The sequence below is a fragment of the Bos indicus x Bos taurus genome, chromosome 11, assembly GCF_003369695.1.
Source record: "Bos indicus x Bos taurus breed Angus x Brahman F1 hybrid chromosome 11, Bos_hybrid_MaternalHap_v2.0, whole genome shotgun sequence".
NCBI classification, from domain to species: domain Eukaryota; kingdom Metazoa; phylum Chordata; class Mammalia; order Artiodactyla; family Bovidae; genus Bos; species Bos indicus x Bos taurus.
In genome coordinates this window covers 37,295,904-37,316,376 of record NC_040086.1, presented here as the reverse complement: position 1 = coordinate 37,316,376, position 20,473 = coordinate 37,295,904, and the positions used below count along the sequence as shown (strand labels likewise).

Sequence of the window (20,473 nt, the reverse complement as noted above, 5' to 3'; positions counted from 1 at the left end):
GTTCTAGTAGGGAAATTGAGTTCCTGGGTCTTTTGAAATGTAGACATGTGCTTTACCTGAAATGAACTATGATACAAATGGTAGTTAGCAGAAATATTAAAGTAAAATATAGTATATTAATCTAAGAGGAAAGCAAAGTTCTGATTAGAAGCTAAATCTGAGTATCAGCAGTGAGTGATAAAACCATGAGGAATACTAGAGAGATGAAAAGAAAAACCGCTTGGGTAGGCAGATTTATGAGCTGCCATTTGCTGCCAAGAATTCCATCTCAATAGCAGTCATCAGAAAAGCTCCCTTTTTTATCCTAAGATGGTCAGCTGGAGTCCTCAAGACTCCATCTGCTCCTCCTCTGACTCTCCAGCAATTTATAGATCTTCATTCATCAAATCAAATTGTGAGAACCCTTCTTTCCCCCTATTTAATATTGTAGAGGGAAACATCAATTTAAAAAGTGAATACTGGAGTTCAAAGCCACCAACTTAAAATGATTTTATGGTGCAAGGTAAAAAGGAAGTTGGTTTATACAGGGAAGAACCAATAGAGAGATATACCGATAATATGTCTTGGACAACAAATCATCCTTAGTTGCCAACTATTTTGACCTCTGACCGTGGCCAGGCAAACAGCTAAGCCCAAAGCAAGCAGGAATGGAAAGCAATGTTCAGACTTAGGGCTGATTCAGCAGGGAGGGAGGCTGGGGTGTGGGAGGACAGGTGGTCTGTAAACGGCAGTAGGTCTTGGAAAGTCTATTTATAAGACAGGGAGATTAGTGAAACAATCTGCCTGCTTTGAAAGCGAGTGGCAGATGTACACGATGGGCCTCCTTTCCCGCATGCCACAGCTTCATGACAAATGCTGCTGACTTCAGTGACATTGACGCTCCTTCACCAGATGCTAAGACAGTTGAAAAACAAGGGCCAAGGCACAGGCTGAGAAAAGTGGCTTTTCTACTGCTGGTAAAAAGCTCTGATACAGACAATGCATAGACTACTAAAAGCAAAGTGGTGGATAACTCTCTGGAAAGGATTTCAGAATTCTTCAATTCCCTGAAATAAACATCAATTCCTCTAAGTCAGGTCTGTCACCATGAACTATTACAATATGTTTTCATTTAGGTGTTAAGATATGAACTTCATCTGAGTTTGAAGATGAAATCTTACCAGAGAAGGCAAACTATTAACATTTACTGAAGTGTGATCATCGGCAGGATGTTGTAAGACCCGGGCAGCTTCTTACCTGGTGGTAGCTATCTTTTCTCCCTTTTTCCAGTCCCAAAACACAATACTGTGAAAATCGTCTAAACCAACCGACACCAGACATTTTCCATCAGCTGTATGAAAACAACATAAATGTCAAATGACTCATTTCTTCAATGAAAAACCAAAACATTTTATATACTGTAAAGAGGAACAAGAAATTGACCTTAGAAGAAGAATACACTAAAGGAATCTCACTAAATGAAATGCGTAAGTACTAATAGCAGAGCTTCTCAATATATAATAAGTAGATGCTGAACTGAATTGCTGATCCAACACTCCAGTCTCAGACACAGGGCTAAGGGGAGCTTCTCAAGTAAGTCCCCCAAACCTTGTCTATTTTGTGTCAGATAAAGCTCATGACATTTACTGGAAGAGTCATTTAACTTTGTGACTCTTAGTCTATTCTGAGCTCTAAAAAACTGGTTCTATTTAACCCTCCAAGATAAGAGCATTATAGAAACTAAATTTAACTTGGAAAATTCCTTCAAAAAAATGACTTTATAATTTAAAAAGTCTTAACTTCTTACTTTCCCTATTTCAAATGTAATATGTTTGCTGTAGGACATTGAGAAAATACAAAGGAGATTTAAGAATTTTCCAAATTTCTAGGCCTACATTTGATGCATATCTTATCAATAAGTTTCCCTACATAAATGTGCTTTGAAAAAACAAAACCAGGATTATAGTGAACATACTATTTTTTTCCACTTGTTATATGATGAACATTTTCTCTTGGTATTAAATATTATTTATAATACTATCAATGATTTGGACAGGCTGTTTGTCAAATAAAAAAAATATATATAAGAGACATAATTGAATTTGAAATCAAAATAGTTAATTCGCTTTTTCATTTCAAGACCAAAGAAAAGGTACAGTGAATAAATCTTTCCTTTGCTGCCACCTTCACAGAGCTAGATTTACAGGAGAAACGTCTTGGGTCAGCAGCTCCTCCCCAGCTTGGAGTAGGCTGGAGATGGTGGCCAAGTTTACCAAGCCTCAGTTTAGTGGGGTGTCTTCTCTGACAACAGGGAACCATTATTAACAGGGTAAAGAAATGAGTATGTGAGTGGGCTTCTCACACAGCCCACTCAGGATTTCAACTGGTATTTTCAAAGATAGCCCTGGGGTAGATGTCAAATTAGGGTAGCCAGGAAATATAAAGGAGCCCTAGTCAAACTGGGATTTCATATAAGCAATGGATAATTTCTTAGTACAAGTATGTCCCTTACAATATTATATTGCATGAATATATTGCATGAGAATACTTATATGAAGAAATTATGCATTGCTTGTCTAAAATTCAAATTTAACTGGGTCTTCTGTATTCATATTTGCTATAGCTAGTAACCCTCCTCGAATGCTGGTTAACTCGTGTCCAACCCCTGAGTGACCTTACTTGATCCAGAGACCATCCCCCAACCAACTAGGAACAGCAGTCTGCTCCTTTTCTAGAGGAAAAAGGAAAGTAACAAAAAGAAGAGCCTGGCTTAACAAACCAAATCACTCCCAATCCTCTACTGCTTCTAAGTATGAGGCAAGGATTTGGAAGTTACATAAACTATTTCAAGCTCCTAGACTATAGTATTAGGTGAAGACATTAACACTTTGCTAAAGGCCTAAATCACCACGAAGTGACTACTATACACACATGTGTCTTCTAAATCATAATGAATATGTCCTCATGCTTAAATGTTACCAGGATTTAAACTGTGCCTGGTCTCTTTTCATGCATTTGGAAGAAGGGACTGGTGATGACTTCTTGTTCAGAACAACCAACATGACTTTTCCTAGTATCTCTTGGTGTGGCCTGGCTATGTTTCTATTTTAGCATGTCTCTGTATTTGGTGATTTTGATTGAAGAGTTCTCGTTCCCTTTTTAGATTGTAAGCCCTTAAGACGTACTTATAGTACTTGCATCACATTTCCAACATGATCCTCATACTGAGATGTTTTTCAATGAATTTTGATGATACTGGTGACATTAGGAGATAAAAATGGAATGTCTCCACGGATGGTATGGAGGGAATGTTCTGTTACATAAAATTTTAAATCAAAAACACTGCACAGATATTCAGTGTCTCCCCCCCTTTTTTTTTTTGCATTTGTAAATCCTATATTTTGTTTTCTTTTGTAACCTGGGTAGCTATGTTAGATGTCCTTCTTAATGCAAACGTTCACACGTTTTAAGTGATTGTCTTTTATTTATTTTTTTACATCTTTTGAAAAAGGCCTTAGAGTAAGTTTTTTTTTGCTTTTTGTTTCTTTTTATTAGAACTTCTATGAGGCCCCATCAGCTTGTCTTCAGTTATACCACCTTTCTACCCCAATTTGTGACCTAGTAGCAATGAAGCCCCAGAACAAATCCAGAGATGCCTCAACAAACATACCTTTTCTTTTAGGATGGTGACTTTTTCTTGAATTGGGGGGGCATTTCTACATATCACACAGTTTTGTGTGGGGGATTTCTACATATCACACAGTTTTGAAATATAACTGCGCTGGGCTTAGTTGCTCAGTCATGTCCGACTCTTTGCGACCCCATTGAGGAGCCCGACAGGCTCCTTTGTGACCCCATTGACAGTAGCCCGACAGGCTCCTCTGTCCATGGGGATTCTCCCGGCAAGAATATTGGAGTGGGTTGCCATGCCCTCCTCCAGGGAATTTTCCCAGTCCAGGGACAGAACCCAGGTCTCCCACATTGCAGGTAGATTCTTTACTGTCTGAGTCATCAGGGAAGTGGATTTCTTCCCAGTTTTTATTTCCCCTCACAGAGGCTTGACTTTAGCTTTGAAAAATCCATTGTTCCTTGACCATTTAGCTGGGGTTTCTGACTTTCAAACATATGGAAATGTCCTTTCTAGTCACAGTATGTATTAATTATGGATATTTTGTGACATAGTCCAGAAATAATTCTGAGGCACTTAATGTCAACAGCAAAGGGCAAATTAGAAAGAGAAATATTTTATTCAGGCAATTACAAGTTGGTCCTATATTCAGGACTCATAAAAAATGCATAGGTTTTTGGAACTGAAGCACAATGAAATCAAGCAATCTCAGATGTGCCCTTGTGGATATTACTATTATGCAATGAAGGTTTTTAAAAATATGAGGATGATATTTAGGGTAGAAAATATGTATGTGGCTAAACTTTTCTCTTTCTAATCGGTTTTCCATTCATGTGGAAGCACTTTCCTGACTGCAAGCACAGAAACAAAGACCTCCATTTTCCCTGCTGCTGCTGCTGCTAAGTCGCTTCAGTCATGTCAGACTCTGTGCGACCCCATAGACGGCAGCCCACCAGGCTCCCCCGTCCCTGGGATTCTCCAGGCAAGAACACTGGAGTGGGGTGCCATTTCCTTCTCCAATGCATGAAAGTGAGAAGTGAAAGTCCGACTCAGCAACCCCATGGACTGCAGCCCACCAGGCTCCTCCATCCATGGGATTTTCCAGGCAAGAGTACTGGAGTGGGGTGCCATTGCCTTCTCTGCCATTTTCCCTAGACGGTGATAATAAATCCACAAGGTTAAAGAGTTGCTCAGTTAAGTGACACAATATAAATTCATTCCTTCTTGTTGACACAATTTACAGGTATGGGTTATGTTGTTGGAAATGTTTTTGATTAAAAATGTCTTCTTTTTGTTTGCTTCGGAAGAGGGGCAAGAATAGATTAATCCAAATTCCTAGTGATAATGGCTTATCTGTTGTCTAGTTGTCATACAATGTGCCTGCTTTGTATTTCCATGAGAATTTCTATCATCAGTAGGTCTCCACAACATCCCCCCAAATGGGCTGACTTTTAAGAGATAGGTGGGTGTGGGGGTACACTGAGGCACACAGATAGGCCCCTGGCTAGATAATATCCAATGTGGGTACCCTGTTTACATGGTTGAACTGGGAACTGTAAAACTTCTCTCTCATCATGTTGATTTAAACTCCTCAGTTTCCTGTAAGTACCCAAAAGGAAAGGTATAGTTGTTCCTGCTGCAGTTCACACAAGTGTTTGGTTCGAGGCAATTCTAGCATAGGGGTCTCTTTCACCAGAGGTGAGGGGTCGTCCCATGTGGCAGCCTCTATGCACTACTGTGCCCATGACACATCTACACTGGAGAATGGGGGTGCGGGGGGCTGGAACCCTGACCATTGGCTAGAGGGAGTGAGGAAGTAAGGGATCACGCTGAGTGACTCTCCTGATAAAAGTTCACTCCAGCCCTGGTGGGGGGCAGGGGCAGGAAGGGGCAGGAGGATGAGCAGGGAGAGTGATGGCACAGCTCCTGCCACCCAGTGGCCCCAGGCCTGGTGATTTTTTTACAGGACTGAGCCAGGAGCCCTGGGTCCCTGCTCTGGACCTCAGCCATACCATCAGACTCTCTGGATCTTCATTACATGTAAAGCTGTGCAGGTGTCTGTTTAAGACTAAAGCTGTATCATAACACAAGGTACGACTATGAATATAAATTAAACTGAAGAGGCTCAGCTCACACCTTCAGAAGGGCCACAGAAACCACCAAGATCAACCAACCACAGTTCATCTTCATGGAACCATACAAGGTGATGGATCAAACGCAATAGACACTTCCCCACTTCCTCAATAGTCCTTACTTGTAGTGCTTTCTCAAACTATCACCTAGCTTTTTGGGCGCCATTTATAAAATTAACATGGTATTTAAATTCTGAGACAAAAAATGTGATTTTTCACAATCAAAAATAACACATTTGCTGCATAAATGGGTTCTTCCCTAGTGACTGTTATCTGGTGAATAGTGTATTGTTAAAACAGAAATATCTTTTTATGCAGAAAATATTTATCTGAGCATTTCTTAATTTGCCTAAAATAGAATTAGAAGCAGGGACAGAATCTGCTTCTCAGCCTCTTCTTAGAGTATCTGGTTTCTCTATCCTAGGCAACGATCTGAGGGGCCTGGGATAAACTACGTGTATAGTAGTTTAGGGCATATGGGAAGGTGCATATGATATCCCCACAAACCTGTACTGTGTGACTGGTCAGAGAATCAAGGTGATTTTCATCCAAAGATGGTTTACATGTAAAGTTCTAGTAGCAGTAGTGAAAGGCAAGACAGAGCTCATTAAGCAAAACTTCATTCATTCGCATTTTTGGAGTAGCCCCTGTGTACACAGCACTATAACATGCTCAGTGGGGAACAGAGAGATGGGCTAGATAGTTTACATTCTGAGAGGGCCATAGGAGATGCTAACACAAATAACTACAGTACCCCATGGACTCTAACAGGTACCCTAAGAGCAATAACAACAAATGGGTTAAGCAGTGCAGAGGGACAGGGCATTTCTCCCTGGAAGGCTGGAGTATAAAACTTTCAGCTTGGTCTTAAAGGATGGTTAAACTTAAACAAGACACATGAAAATGGAACACAGGCAAAAAGAAGGGCAGGAGTACATGTAGGCTCTCCAGATAGGTAGACGTAAAGGAGCATGATTGGATTGGTGGATGAAAACACTGCAAGTGAAGACCAAGGCCAGATCATGGAAGGCCGTGAAAGTTCAATAAGGGCTCAGCCTAGAGTCAGTCAGCCAGAGTCCATGGAGCGACATGTTACTGCACTTCCACAGGATTCCAGAAGGGGGCAGGATGAGCTGGAGGAAGTGGGAATGGGAAGAGACCAGCATAACCACCATGGCACAGATGAGAGGAAGTTCAGCTTGAGGGAGGAAAGTAGAGAGGGAGGCATATAAGAGAGAGACTGGAGTTGTAAAATGGAATTTAACAACCAATATTATACATATTGTACACATTTGAGTGGAGTTTATAAAAAAAGAAATTACAGAATCAGTTTTCTGTAGAAAGTTAGAAATTTTCCCTACAGATCTAATATGTACAATTGGGACTACTAAAAATTTCTAGGTAAAATTTACACCTTTTGTGTTTTAACCCCCATTTTTCAATTCCAGCATAAAGAAATGGCTTTACTCTGAAGAAAATTTTATTTATCGGTTAGTATATTAACATCACTGTGTTCAAATTTTAAGTTAAACAGATGGAAACATCAGTTCTATTTTTTCAATATGAAATTTGACTTTCAAAACACCAGTGTTGTAAAGTGGCCTTTTGCAGAGAATTTGCAGCCCTCCCTCTAGTCCTTTATATTTTAAATCACAAGTGCTGTCTTTCCATTTATTTAAAGAGATGAAATTGATGCTCTGAGTCACTGCCAGACATTTGCAACGACAGCTTTCAGTGGCAACAGCTGCTCTGGATTTCAAATCTCTCAAGCAAATGCAGAACACAGGGTGAGCTCTGGGTAATGACTCAGGAGAGAGGAAATGAAGAGGAGGAAAGGAGATGTGGTCTACAGGCCACGTTTTTAGTGAGATATTCACATACCCGATTTCCAGTCTAAGACTGGGCAGCTGACACACAAAGGGCTCACTCCTTACAAGCAGGACTAAACCAAATAAAAGGATTCAAAAAACCCAAAGTAAATGTGGTACTGGCATACTGGTCTGCTTCCCATCAATCTGTCAGTGACTCTGGCGGCAAACGGGTGCTTACCTGAGAAATCGAGGGCACACACCCCTCTCTGATGTTGTCCTTTCAACAGTGACAAACATTTTAGAGTCTGCGTGTCCCAGACATGAATAGCTGCATCTCTTCCAACCTTAAAAGGATGAGTGTTATTAACAACTTATAAATTATAATAAAAGTGATTTTGTTTCTTAGAGTCAAGTGCTGCTCAGAAATCAAACCCCACATATGCGGAGAGCAGGAAGACCCTGGGAAATATTCTGGTCCGACTCCACTGCTTCTCAGAAGAGGAAGCTGAGGAACCAAGAGTCTAAATGTCTTGATGGGTCCTAGCAGAGCCTGACCTGGTGTATGGCTCCCAGTTAAGGGACATTTAAGACTCTAGTTTGAATGTCTTCTGGGCTTTGTTCTGTCAGTTCTATCCTTCCCTTCCCTCCTTCTCAACTCTACATGATTCCACTCCTTAATCAAAAAACACAGCTGTTCGTTTTCATGACACTGTCTATCCTAAGAGCTCTTTTACTTGCCCCGATTACCTACCCATCTCAAGGAGGCCTGGCCCTACTTTTACCCCTGGGAAGTGAAAGTTTCAAGGCTTAACTCTGTCATTAAGTGGCTACTCCTCAAGGGGACACAAGCTTCTATCACACCAATTCCCAATAACAGATAGAACTGTACCACTAAATTGCTTTTCCTCACTTATAATGGTGGTGGTGGTTTAGTCGCTAAGTTGTGTCCGATTCTTGCAACCCCATGGACTATAGCCTTCCAGGTTCCTCTGTCCATGGGATTCTCCAGGCCAGAATACTGGAGTGGGTTGCCATTTCCTTCTCCAGGGGATCTTCCCAACCAAGGAATCAAACCTGGGTCCCCTGTATTGCAGGCAGATTCTTTACCGACTGAGCTACAAGGGAAGCTGCCACACTTATAATACACAGGGGAAAAAAAATCCTTGTTGGGTATGATGAGTCTAAAAGGAAAAATGGGACATGAAGTCATGCATGTAACTCAGCAGAGTCCACCCAACTCTCACACTGGCCTGTGGAGGCCCAATTACCCCAGGAGAGGGTACTGGCATACTGGTCTGCTTCCCACCAATTACAGTGTAAAGTATGGTGGATCCTCAGGGGTTTAGGTAAAGAACCAATCTCTGGTTTTTCTTTCAAAGGAAGGATGTTAAATACCCATGAATCAGGCATCATCTGTTTCTAAGAAAGACAAAAAAGGGGCAGGGGGCAGGAAAGAGTGAAAAGGCAAAGCAGTGATCAATTACTTATAAAATTTAATGTCAGCTAAGACAGAATAGATGATCTAATTTACAGTTGGAAGAGGAGCAAATCATGTTTAACTTAATGGCTCTTTCCTTCTGGGGGATTGTAATCCTTTTACAAATAATATAAGAGCTATGAACTCTTTCCCCACCAAATGCACATTTCTGGGGGCTGACTCTCTACATATCTCAGTTTCATCCATGGCTATGAACATCAGGCTATAAAGCCTATTCAAAGACTTCTACCTCCTGTCAAGTCTCAGAAATAGTTTGTTGTCTCATGTTAATCTTTGAGCCTCATAAAAGTGAAAGGGAAAGGGGAAGTCAGTCAGTTGTCTCTGACTCTTTGCGACCCCATGGACTATATAGTCCATGGAATTCTCCAGGTCAGAATACTAGAGTGGGTAGCCGTCCTTCTCCGGGAGATCTTCCCAACCCAGGAATCAAACCCAGGTCTCTTCATACCAGTAGTTTTTCTTGGAATTTGCCACTCTGATGTTGAGGATCAGGTGAAGTATTTCCTACAGTTAAAAGCTCATGATAAAACCAAATAAAAATGCAACTTAAACACTGGTAGAAAAGAGCACAATACTGAAAATACTGTTGACAATACTACTGCTTTACCAGCAAGATCTGAGTTTAACAGATTCTTTGTTTGCTGAATTGAACACAGAGCTCTGTTTTGAGCAGCTTTTCACTTATAGACTCAATCCAAAGTTTAGGCATTCCAAGATGGTTCAGATAAAATTTAGTTTTTTGAAGGCTAAAATATAAAATAATGAATGAGCCCAAATTAATACAACTTTAAGTTCTATGACAATAACTATACACTAGATGTTACACTGGTATTAAAATATGGTTTATTCAGTAAACAGTTTTGAGTACCTAGGATATACTGAGTTCAGAGTAAGGAGGTAAATATAGTAAGACTTCATGGAACTTATATTATTTTAGTTTCACCTAATCCTATTCACAGATTTCATCATGTCAGAATAAGAATCCCTCAAAGGCTTTCCAAAAGTTCTGGTATGTATTGGTTGATTTTCCCACCATCATGAAATGATCCTGTATTCACTGCACCTTCAACTTCCTGTGCTGTGCTAAGTCGATTCAGTCACGTCCGACTCTTTGCAACCCTATGGACAATAGCCTGCCAGGCTCCTCTGTCCATGGGACTGTCTAGGCAAGAAGACCGGCGTGGGTTGCCACGTCCTTCTCCAGGGGACCTTCCCAACCCAGGGATGGAACCCCGGTATGTATGGGTTGATTTTTCCCACCATTATGAAATGATGCAGCATTCACTGCACCTTCAACTTCCTACCTCAGGTTTATTTCTACCAAGTGTTTCTTGAGTTTCTTATGTGTAAACTGAGTTCGAAACTAAATCCTCTCTCTTCAGCTAAATCCGCATCTTACAGGGGAGATATATACCTGCCCAGTGGCCACGTAGTCCTTCACTGGATGAATGGTCAGGCTTAGAATGTCATCGTCGTGCCCCAGGTACAGCCTCTGCGAGTGCTGCTGCCTGTTATACACGACAGCAACTGCAGCAATGTGATAGACCACTTCTCCAGCTTGTGTGTAGAACAGATTGTTTCTACAATCGTAGCCTCTGTAACTGAAGCACAGGTCCCAGAAACGCACATAAGCAGTGAATGTACACAGCAGAAGTTGTGAGAAGATAAAGTTAACATGCTAACAAGCACACGGACAAGCAGAACCCCGGTGTCTCCACAGTTGCCTGTGACAGCGATCTTCAATGAGGGAATGAGGATCTCTGAAGGCAAGCGATGACTTTCAAAGGGGCAAATGGACATTGGTAATTTTAACAGAATTTGCTTCCATATCCTCGGCTACCATATGTGCTTTCTCTTAAAACTGACCAGTCTGAGAACACACCTGTGATGAGGGGTGGGTTTTCTCTTCCCACTTCCCGTTTCCTAACTGCCTTCCTCCCAGTTTAGGAAGTCAGTCCTCTCACTCATCTGGAATCTCACTATGGTGTGCTACCTTCGAATGTCGAACCTTCCAGGGACACCAAAACAATTTTTTGCTTTTAACAAAATTGAAAAGTGATTTAACTGAATTGTCAGCTGATGGATCATTAAATTACATTTTTGCGTGATAGATCAAAATTACAATCTATATTTTTGGCCTGTAACTCAAGAGGAATTTAAAGAATTGATTACCATTGCTGTGATAAAACTGCCTCTATTCTCATATACTTAAATAAGTAGATACGAATAAGTTTTCTTAGTGCTTACATTAAAAAGTGCAAAGTTGGAATAGATAAAATGCTAAACTGTATTACCATTTAGCAATAAGAAATATATATGCACATATGTCTGAACTCATTGAAAAAATTCTATCTTAATAAATATTCTTTCCAATAAAATTTTTAATAACTGTTTATCAGAATTTATACTATCTTTATGTTGATTTGGCCAGCTATTTATTATTAATATTAATAGTTATAACGATAATTAAATCCAGAAAAAAATGTGTTAATGCTAAGAGCAGCACTGTCCAATAGAAATATTATGTAAATCACATAGGTAATTTAAAAAGTTATAATTGTCACATTAGAAAATGAAAAGAAACAGATGAAATTTATCTTAAGAATATTTAACCCAATATGTCTAAAATATTATGTCCACCTGTAATCAATATAAAATATTTTAATGATATGTATACATTTTTTACATTAAGTCTTCAAAATCTGGTGTCCATTTTCTATATACAGCACATCTTAATTCGGAGAGGTCACATTTCATGTGTTCACTGGCTACAAGTAGATACTGTATTGGAGAGCATAGAGTTAGAGAGTTATGGTCACAGGAAATTAAATTTAATTTGAACTGATAGGTATGTTTTTTCCTTGTTGAAGTTAAGACAGGGTGATCAATAAAAGACTTACCAGCATAAAAATAATACATTAGGGTAAAATTCTGTGGGAGAAGTAGAACAGAAATACGGGTTCATGTATTTTTTAAACTGATAATGATGGAAATCAAATGTCTATGGCATTTAGGTTCCATTGGAGCCATTTATAATGTGAGCCATAAATACTGTGAGTATTTATAAAATACTAGATATCATACTCTTTTTACAAGCATTTAAGCTTAGGTTGAAATAATCTTCGATGTCAACTTAAAGTGTGGAAAGTTGCACATGATTTTCAAAATTCAAAATTATTAAATAATTTAGGATCAAAAGTGTTTCAGAGAAAGGTTGTCCTGGGAAAACCAAGCTGAATGAAGGAAGCAGGAGTTATGGAATGAAGGAAGCAGAGATGGAGAGAACGAAATGAAATAACAAGGAGTGACAGTAACACATGTATCATGAAAGGACATGAAGCATGAAAAATCTAGACACGCACACTGAGATGGACACAGAACACTGAGAAAACTGGACGGGGAGTCATGGTTAAAATGTTAAGCACAAGTAAGCGCAAGGTGGAGGGGAGAGCCGGCCTGAAGAGGGCAGCACTGAGAAGGATGACAAGCTGATAGGGATGGTGACACGTCACCCACCCGTGTATGAACTGCAGTTTCAGGCTGTCCTCAGGAGCCTTTTCTCGTTTGAGGAAGGGCACTGCGTGGTTTTTCTCTTTACTTTGTTGCTTTAGCTGAGGTAGATCTTCTTTGTAAACCTTCACGGGTAACAGAAGCACTTAGTGAGAGACTCTTCAGGTTTCAAATACATAAATATCTTGGCATTCTCAGGAAATCTTTAATTGCAGGAAATCAAGTTTTTGAAAACATTAGAAATTAAAAGTGGTCACAAGAGAAAAAGAAGGGCATTATATAATGGTAAAAGGGCCAACTTATTGAGAAGATTTAACAATGGTAAATATTTATGCAACTGACACCATCTAACTCTGCAAAGCATATATTAACAACTAAAAGAAGAAATAAATATCAATACAATAATAGTTGGGAACTGTAAAATCCCACTCTCAACAACCGGATTGAATATCCAAGGAATCAATAATGAAACAGATTTGAACAATACCACAGGCTAAAAGAAGAGATGCTTTCAAACTCTGGTGCTGGAGAAGACTCTTGAGAGTCCCCTGGACAGCAAGGAGATCAAACAACTCAATCTTAAAGGAAATCAACCCTGAATATTCATTGGAAGGACTGATGCTGAAGCTGAAGCATCAAAACTTTGGCCACCTGATGTGAAGAGCCAACTCACTAGAAAAGACCCTGATGCTGAGAAAGACTGAAGGCAGAAGGAGAAGAGGATGACAGAAGATGAGATGGTTAAATGGCATCACTGATGCAATGTACATGAACTTAGGCAAACTCTGGGAGATGGTGGGGGACAGGGAGGCCTGGCACGCTGCAGTCTGTGGGGTTGCAAAGAGTCGGACGTGACTTGGCAACTAAACAACAACAGACCAAATATTCTAACAAATATGAAACATCTCACTTATCAGCAGCAAAATACATGTTCTTCTCAAGTGCACAAGGAACATTTTCTAGGACAAATAATGTTAGACCACAAAACAAGGCTCAATAAATTTAAAAAGACTGAAATTATATCAAGTATCTTTTTCTGACCACTATTGTATGAAACCAGAAATAAGTATGGACCTAAAAGAAGCAGAAGATATTAAGAAGAGGTGGCAAGAATACAAAGAAGAACTATACAAAAAAGATCTTAATAAGCCAGATAACCACGATGGTGTGATCATTCACCTAGAGCTAGACATCCTGGAGTGTGAAGTCAAGTGAGCCTTAGGAAGCATCACTACAAACAAAGCTAGTGGAGGTGATGGCATTCCAGCTGAGCTATATCAAATCCTAAAAGATGATGCTGTGAAAGTGCCGCACTCAATATACCAGCAAATTTGGAAAACTCAGCAGTGAACTGGATAAGGTCCGTTTTCATTCCAATCCCAAAGAAAGGCAATGCCAAAGAATGTTCAAACTATTTCACAATTGCACTCATCTCACACACTAGCAAAGTAATGCTCAAAATTCTCCAAGCTAGGCTTCAACAGTACATGAACTGAGAATTTCCAGATGCTCAAGTTGGACTTAGAAAAGGCAGAGGAACCAGAAATCAAATTGCCAACATCTGTTGGATCATAGAAAAAGCAAGAGAGTTCCAGAAAAACACATACTTCTGCTTTACTGACTATGCTAAAGCCTTTGACTGTGTGGATCACAACAAATTGTAGAAAATTCTTAAAGAGATGGGAATACCAGACCACTGACCTGCCTCTTGAGAAATCTGTATGCGGGTCAAGAAGCAACAGTTAGAACTGGACATGGAACAACAGACTGGTTCTAAATTGGGAAAGGAGTATGTGAAGGCTGTATATTGTCACCCTGCTTATTTAACTTATATGCAGAGTACATTATGCGAAATGCTGGGCTGGTTGAAGCACAAGCTGGAATCAAGATTGCTGGGAGAAATATCAATAATCTCAGATAGGCAGATGACACCACCCTTATGGCTGAAAGTAAAGAGGAAGTAAAGAACCTCTTGATGAAAGTGAAAGAGGAGATTGAAAAAGCTGGCTTAAGACTCAACATTCAAAAAACTAAGATCACAGCATCCGGTCCCATCACTTCATGGCAAATAGATGGGGAAACAATGGAAACAGTGACAGACTTTATTTTTGGGGCTTCAAAATCACTGTAGATGGTGACTGCAGCCATGAAATTAAAAGACGCTTGCTCCTTGGAAGAAAAGCTATGGCCAACCTAGACAGCATATTAAACAAGCAGAGACATTACTCTGTTGACAGAAGTCCATCTAGTCAAAGCTATGGTTTCTGCAGTAGTCCATGTATGGACGTGAGAGTTGAACCATAAAGAAAGCTGAGCACAGAAGAATTGATGCTTTTGAACTGTGGTGTTGGAGAAGACTCTTGAGAGTCCTTTGGGTTGCAAGGAAATCAAACCAGTCAATCCTAAAGGAAATCAATCCTGAATATTCACTGGAAGGACTTATGCTGAAGTTGGAGCTCCAATACTTTGGCCACCTGATGTGAAGAACTGACTTATCGGAAAAGACCCTGATGCTGGGAAAGATTGAAGGCAGGAGGAGAAGGGGACGACAGAGGATGAGATGGTTGGATGGTATCACTGACTTGATGGACATGAGTTTGAATAAGCTCTGGGAGTAGGTGATGGACAGGGAAGTCTGGTGTGCTGCAGTCCATGGGGTCGCAAAGAGTCAGGCACAACTAAACTACTGAACTGAACTGAGAAATAAGTAACAGGAAGAAAGCTGAGAAAGTCACAAATAAGTAGGAATTAACACACTTCTGAACAACTAATGGATCAAAGAAGAAATTAAAAAGGAAATTTTTTAAAATCTGACAGAAATGAAAATGGAAACACAACATACCAGAACTTATAGGATACAGCAAAAGCATATCTAAGGGGAACATTTGTAGCTAATAAACATATCCATTAAGAAAAAAGATACATTTCAGATAAAGAACTTAGTATTATACATCAAGGAGCTAGAAAAAAGTTTGGACTTAGTTTGGACACGAAGTCCAATGTTAGAAGAAAGGAAATAAAAGAGATTAGCACAGAAATAAATGAAATAGAGAATAGGAAAACTGTAGAAAAGATTAATAAAACTAAGAGTAGGTTCTTTGAAAAGACAAATGAAATTGAGAACATAAGACTGAATTTTACTTCTTCTAGTTAGAACTGGACATGGAACAACAGAATGATTCCAAATAGGAAAAGGAGTACATCAAGGCTGTATATTGTCACCCTGCTTATTTAACTTCTATGCAGAGTACATCATGAGAAATGCTGGGCTGGATGAAGCACAAGCTGGAATCAAGATTGCTAAGAGAAATATCAATAACCTCAGATATGCCAATGACACCACCCTTATGGCAGAAAGTGAAGAAGAACTAAAGAGCCTCTTGATGAAAGTGAAAGAGGAGAGTGAAAAAGTTGGCTTAAAGCTCAACATTCAGAAAACTAAGATCATGGCATCTGGTCCCACCACTTCATGGCAAATAGATGGGGAAACAGTGGAAACAGTGGAAACAGTGGCTGATTTTATTTTGGGGGGCTCCAAAATCACTGCAGATGGTGATTGCAGCCATGAAATTAAAAGACTTGCTTGCCCCTTGGAAGGAAAGTTATGACCAACCTAGACAGCATATTAAAAAGCAGAGACATTATTTTATCAGCAAAGGTCCGTCTAGTCAAGGCTATGGTTTTTCCAGTAGTCATGTATAGATGTGAGAGTTGGACTATAAAGAAAACTGAGCACAGAAGAATTGATGCTTTTGAACTGTGGTGCTGAAGAAGAATCTTGAGAGTCCCTTGGACTACAAGGAGATCCAATCAGTCCATTCTGAAGGAGATCAGTCCTGGGTGCTCATTGGAAGGACTGATGTTGAAACTGAAACTCCAATACTTTGGCCACTTGATGCAAAGAGCTGACTCAGTTGAAAAGATCCCGATGCTGGGAAAGATTGAGGGCAGGAGGAGAAGGGGATGACAGAGGATGAGATGGTTGGATGGCATCACTGACTCGATGGACATGAGTTTGGGTAAACTCTGGGAGTTGGTGATGGACAGGGAGGCCTGGTATGCTGCAGTTCATGGGGTCGCAAAGAGTTGGACATGACTGAGCTACTGAACTGAATGAACAAAGCTAACTTGAAGTATCTTTTAAATCACTGGGATTTAAAAGAATTTTTTTGAAAAATTCTGCTATTATGTTTCTTAATTTATATCCAGATAATATAGTTACTTCAGATAAATAGGAAAGGAAATTATTAAATAAAATTATCAATAAAATATAATTTAAATATTTTGTTGTAATTTCTTCTAGGCAGGAAATCTCTTGATTATTCAGACATGTAAAATGTGGCCTTGCAAATCATGGTGATCACTCTTGGGAATTATCCTTCTTTCATGACCCCATGAACCTTCCAGATCAGACTTGGATATAGAGTAAAGCTCTTGGCCTAATCTAGGACCTAAAATATGCTGTTGACTGGGATAACATTCCCTATAATTTAAATGTGGATAAAAATCCATCTTTTTTCTACAATGTACTTATGCCCTACTATCAAGAGATAAAAATTTAATATATTTAAATGAAATTTAATTCAATCAAACTACAGTACAAAAAATCATGAAAATATTATAATAAAGCTCTTATTTAGGGTTTGACCAAAAATTGTTCTGAAAAAAAGAAAGTCAAGAGATATCTCACTTCTGCCTTGTGTATTACAGATGCAATGAACAAAGCTTTTAAAGTCTAATGATAATTATTCATCTGAATTCAGATGCTTTCATCAGCTTATCAACTACTTTAGAGAACTGAATTCTAGTCTCGGCGTTGCTACTGCTTATTTGAACAAGTCTCCTAACTTCTGTGGGCCTCAAAGTCCCATCTGTAGAACAGACATCCAGCTCAGGAATAACTCAGGAATCAAATTCAGACAACATGAATAAAATAACACAGGTGAAAACTTTAGAAAGTAAGATGTCAGGGAGAATATATAAATCTTAGGCATGAATTTCAATCAAGTCATTCCTTTCCATTCTTTTATGAGTACCATTTTATTAAATATAAACATCTCAACTAAAAAAATTGCTTTTGTCTTTCTTTTTTCTTTAAATTGTATGTTCATTTTGCTTTCCCCTTTCATTGTTCATTCCATTTCACCTTGATATTAGGGTATAATATTGTTTAATATTTTCATATTTCCATATTAATCATTTCCTTTCAAATCTTTATCTATAGCATAATATATTGCATCAATACACAGTCAAACTGATTTATTCTTGAAGTTGACCCAAGACATCAGTTGGACTCAGTTCAGTTCAGTTGCTCAGTCGTGTCTGATTCTTTGCGACCCCATGAATTGCAGCATGCCAGGCCTCTCTGTCCATCACCAACTCCCAGAGTTCACCCAGACTCACGTCCATCAATTGGACTACTTTTGTGCTAATCTAATTTTTCAAACATTGAGTGACAATTACGGGCTGGAAAAAAAGGCATCATCTGAAGTCATACATTCAGAGCTTATGTAGAGGCAAAGCTGAGTAGCACATAGAACGTGCATCTACAGAGAAGACCAGATCCACTTTTTTATTCTAACACTACAGGCAATATGGATGCGGGCAAAGTACTTAACCTTTCAGGGGTTACTGTGGGGTTGGATTTGGTGTACGTAAAGCACAGGACGTGGCCCCACAGAGATACTTGATACATGGCAGCTGTCATAGGCCTACGGTAAGTTTCCGTGGGCAACACTGACAGTTGCTATGTCTGAAATTTGAAATCTTATTCACTCTATGTTCATTTATGGAATCTGCTTCACATAGCTCTGTTAAATGACAAGGAAGAAAATAGAACCTCTAGAGTTATTACCATTAAGAAGGCGATACGTGTCCAGATTCCAGTGAAGGATTATGCATTTTAAAACACAGTTTAGCACTAAAATTAAATATCTATTAAAAAAAAAATAGTACTCAATTAGTTGTAATTGTCCAACTTTTTTACCAAAGATGATTTCTGACTGGACAGATAATACACATTGTATTTGGGCTTTTACTTTAATTAAATGGATAATAGTCTCCATAAGTTAAGAGAGACACCATCACTCATTTGCAAACTACCATGCCTCCAGGGTCTCCTGTTCTATAAAGAAAATGCATGTTTTAATGATCTGCTGAGAAAAATGAAAAATCATGTAACTTACTTGTACATTTTTCTGTAATAGATATTTAAAATTTTTTAGCTGCTAGGAAAGCAGAAAACCCAAATTGTCATGGTTCTGGTTTAAAATTTGCTACTACCTTCTCCTTAAAATTTTTTTGCTGACATAATCAGTAAAAGCCTTATTTCAAATCTGTATTTAAAGATAAGAAGCAGGCAATTTTACTAATTCTTTTATTTTCTTTTGCTGAAGGACTAACCAATCTTAGTACAGTGTCTGATTTGAATGATATTGAGATTTGGGGTTATAAGGTATTTGTCATAAGGCTTCCTGTTTACTGACCTGGCGATCATAATTGATTTGAGTTTCTTGCTCAATATCAGAGTCCAACTCTGGCACGTCAGATAAATCCGAATCAGATTCTTCACTGTAGGAATCAGTACCACCGTCTGCAGAAATACCCCCACAAGAAACAAGCAGAAATTCTGAGACTCTTAATGGCTAAAAAGTTTAAAAATATTTTCTTTCTTCTATCCTACTGAGTTCAATAAAAATACACCATACACCATAATTTTCATTTGCTGTAGATTCTTAAAACATCTTTTTTCTTTCATTTTTGGTTACGTTTGGCATACCTCTCACCCTCTTTTTAGGAGTATTAACAGACTAGTGTAACTCCCCCCACCATTTCCACACTTGTATTGGATAATGGATCTTTGGGTTTTAAATCTTGCTTTGAAAGAGAGAAAAGGGGAGAGGGGAGACGGGAAGGTTTTACCACGGAGGAAGCTGGGTCAGAAGGAAATTCAACCACTTATTCAGTAAAAATCCTCTTTAGCCTGTTAACATGACCACCAGGTGCTGGTAAGTGTCATGGTCAAAACTGCTGCAGAATCCCTCCCAATAAAAACCATTCCCTCACATAGTACATGGTCATTACTACTGAAAGTACAATAAATTAAAGGACCAACATATCCATTGACCTGGAACACAGCTGATCCTGACTGTGGATCATTCTTTGATCCCTATTAGGAAGGCGACTCCTATTCCAAATGTTACTTTGTCACCTGACCCAGCAGCCCCACCATCCATCAGAATTGTCCTAAGGAGACTGAAATGTATGTGTAGTATTATTTTCAAAAGTTAATTCTTCATGTAAACTTTAGACCTTCAGCTTTCATTTAGTATAAGCAAAATTCTTTGAAGGAAATTATCCAATTGACCCATATTCGATTGACCCATATCTCAAAACGTTTTTCTGTGTTTTTTTTTTTTTAATTTTTAAATTTATGGTAGGAATGAATTTTTTAAAATGGTTTAACTCTTTATCTTCAGAAGAGATGTCAGGCCATTACATGAAATTTTTATTGAAAAAAAAAACAGATGTTGAAACATTATTACTGGTTTTACCCTGGGGTGCGGTTTCCAGCAGGCCATTGCTGACACCTTCTGGAATAAATCTCCACTGGAAAACTGAGTGGTCAGCCCCTCCTGTGCTTAATACCCACTGAAAGTCATGAGACCAGCGGACATTTGTAACATGTGCAGAATGGCCCACATACTTTCTAAATTTGGCTCCTGAAAGACATTATTGAGAAGATTAGTTATGGGAAAAAAAAGAACTTGTTGGTTAAAGAATTACATTCCTATTTAAATACACTAGAAAATATAATCTTCAGTCTTATATATAATACATAAGTGAATGTTTCAAAAGATATGTCAATCATTCTAGCATGGATTAAGCTAAAACTAGGTCTTAAAATCTGAGCTCT

The 20,473-nt window shown here is 38.9% G+C and overlaps 1 protein-coding gene across 6 annotated transcripts in view; it reads right to left on the bottom strand.

Annotated features, from left to right (window-relative positions):
* Positions 1 to 20,473, bottom strand: part of EML6 (EMAP like 6) — a 285,324-nt gene that overhangs the window by 89,205 nt on the left and 175,646 nt on the right. For all 6 annotated transcript variants that reach the window (XR_003513347.1, XM_027555299.1, XM_027555300.1 and 3 more), the window contains exons 12-17: positions 20,112 to 20,279; positions 19,044 to 19,150; positions 12,565 to 12,683; positions 10,463 to 10,649; positions 7,789 to 7,894; positions 1,237 to 1,330 (exon numbers count right to left, since the gene is read on the bottom strand). Coding sequence is in view for 5 of the 6 variants with exons in the window: in XM_027555299.1 (XP_027411100.1) it covers positions 1,237 to 1,330; positions 7,789 to 7,894; positions 10,463 to 10,649; positions 12,565 to 12,683; positions 19,044 to 19,150; positions 20,112 to 20,279 (781 nt within the window). In the remaining variant the exon portion in view is untranslated. The remainder of the gene's footprint in view (positions 1 to 1,236; positions 1,331 to 7,788; positions 7,895 to 10,462; positions 10,650 to 12,564; positions 12,684 to 19,043; positions 19,151 to 20,111; positions 20,280 to 20,473) is intronic.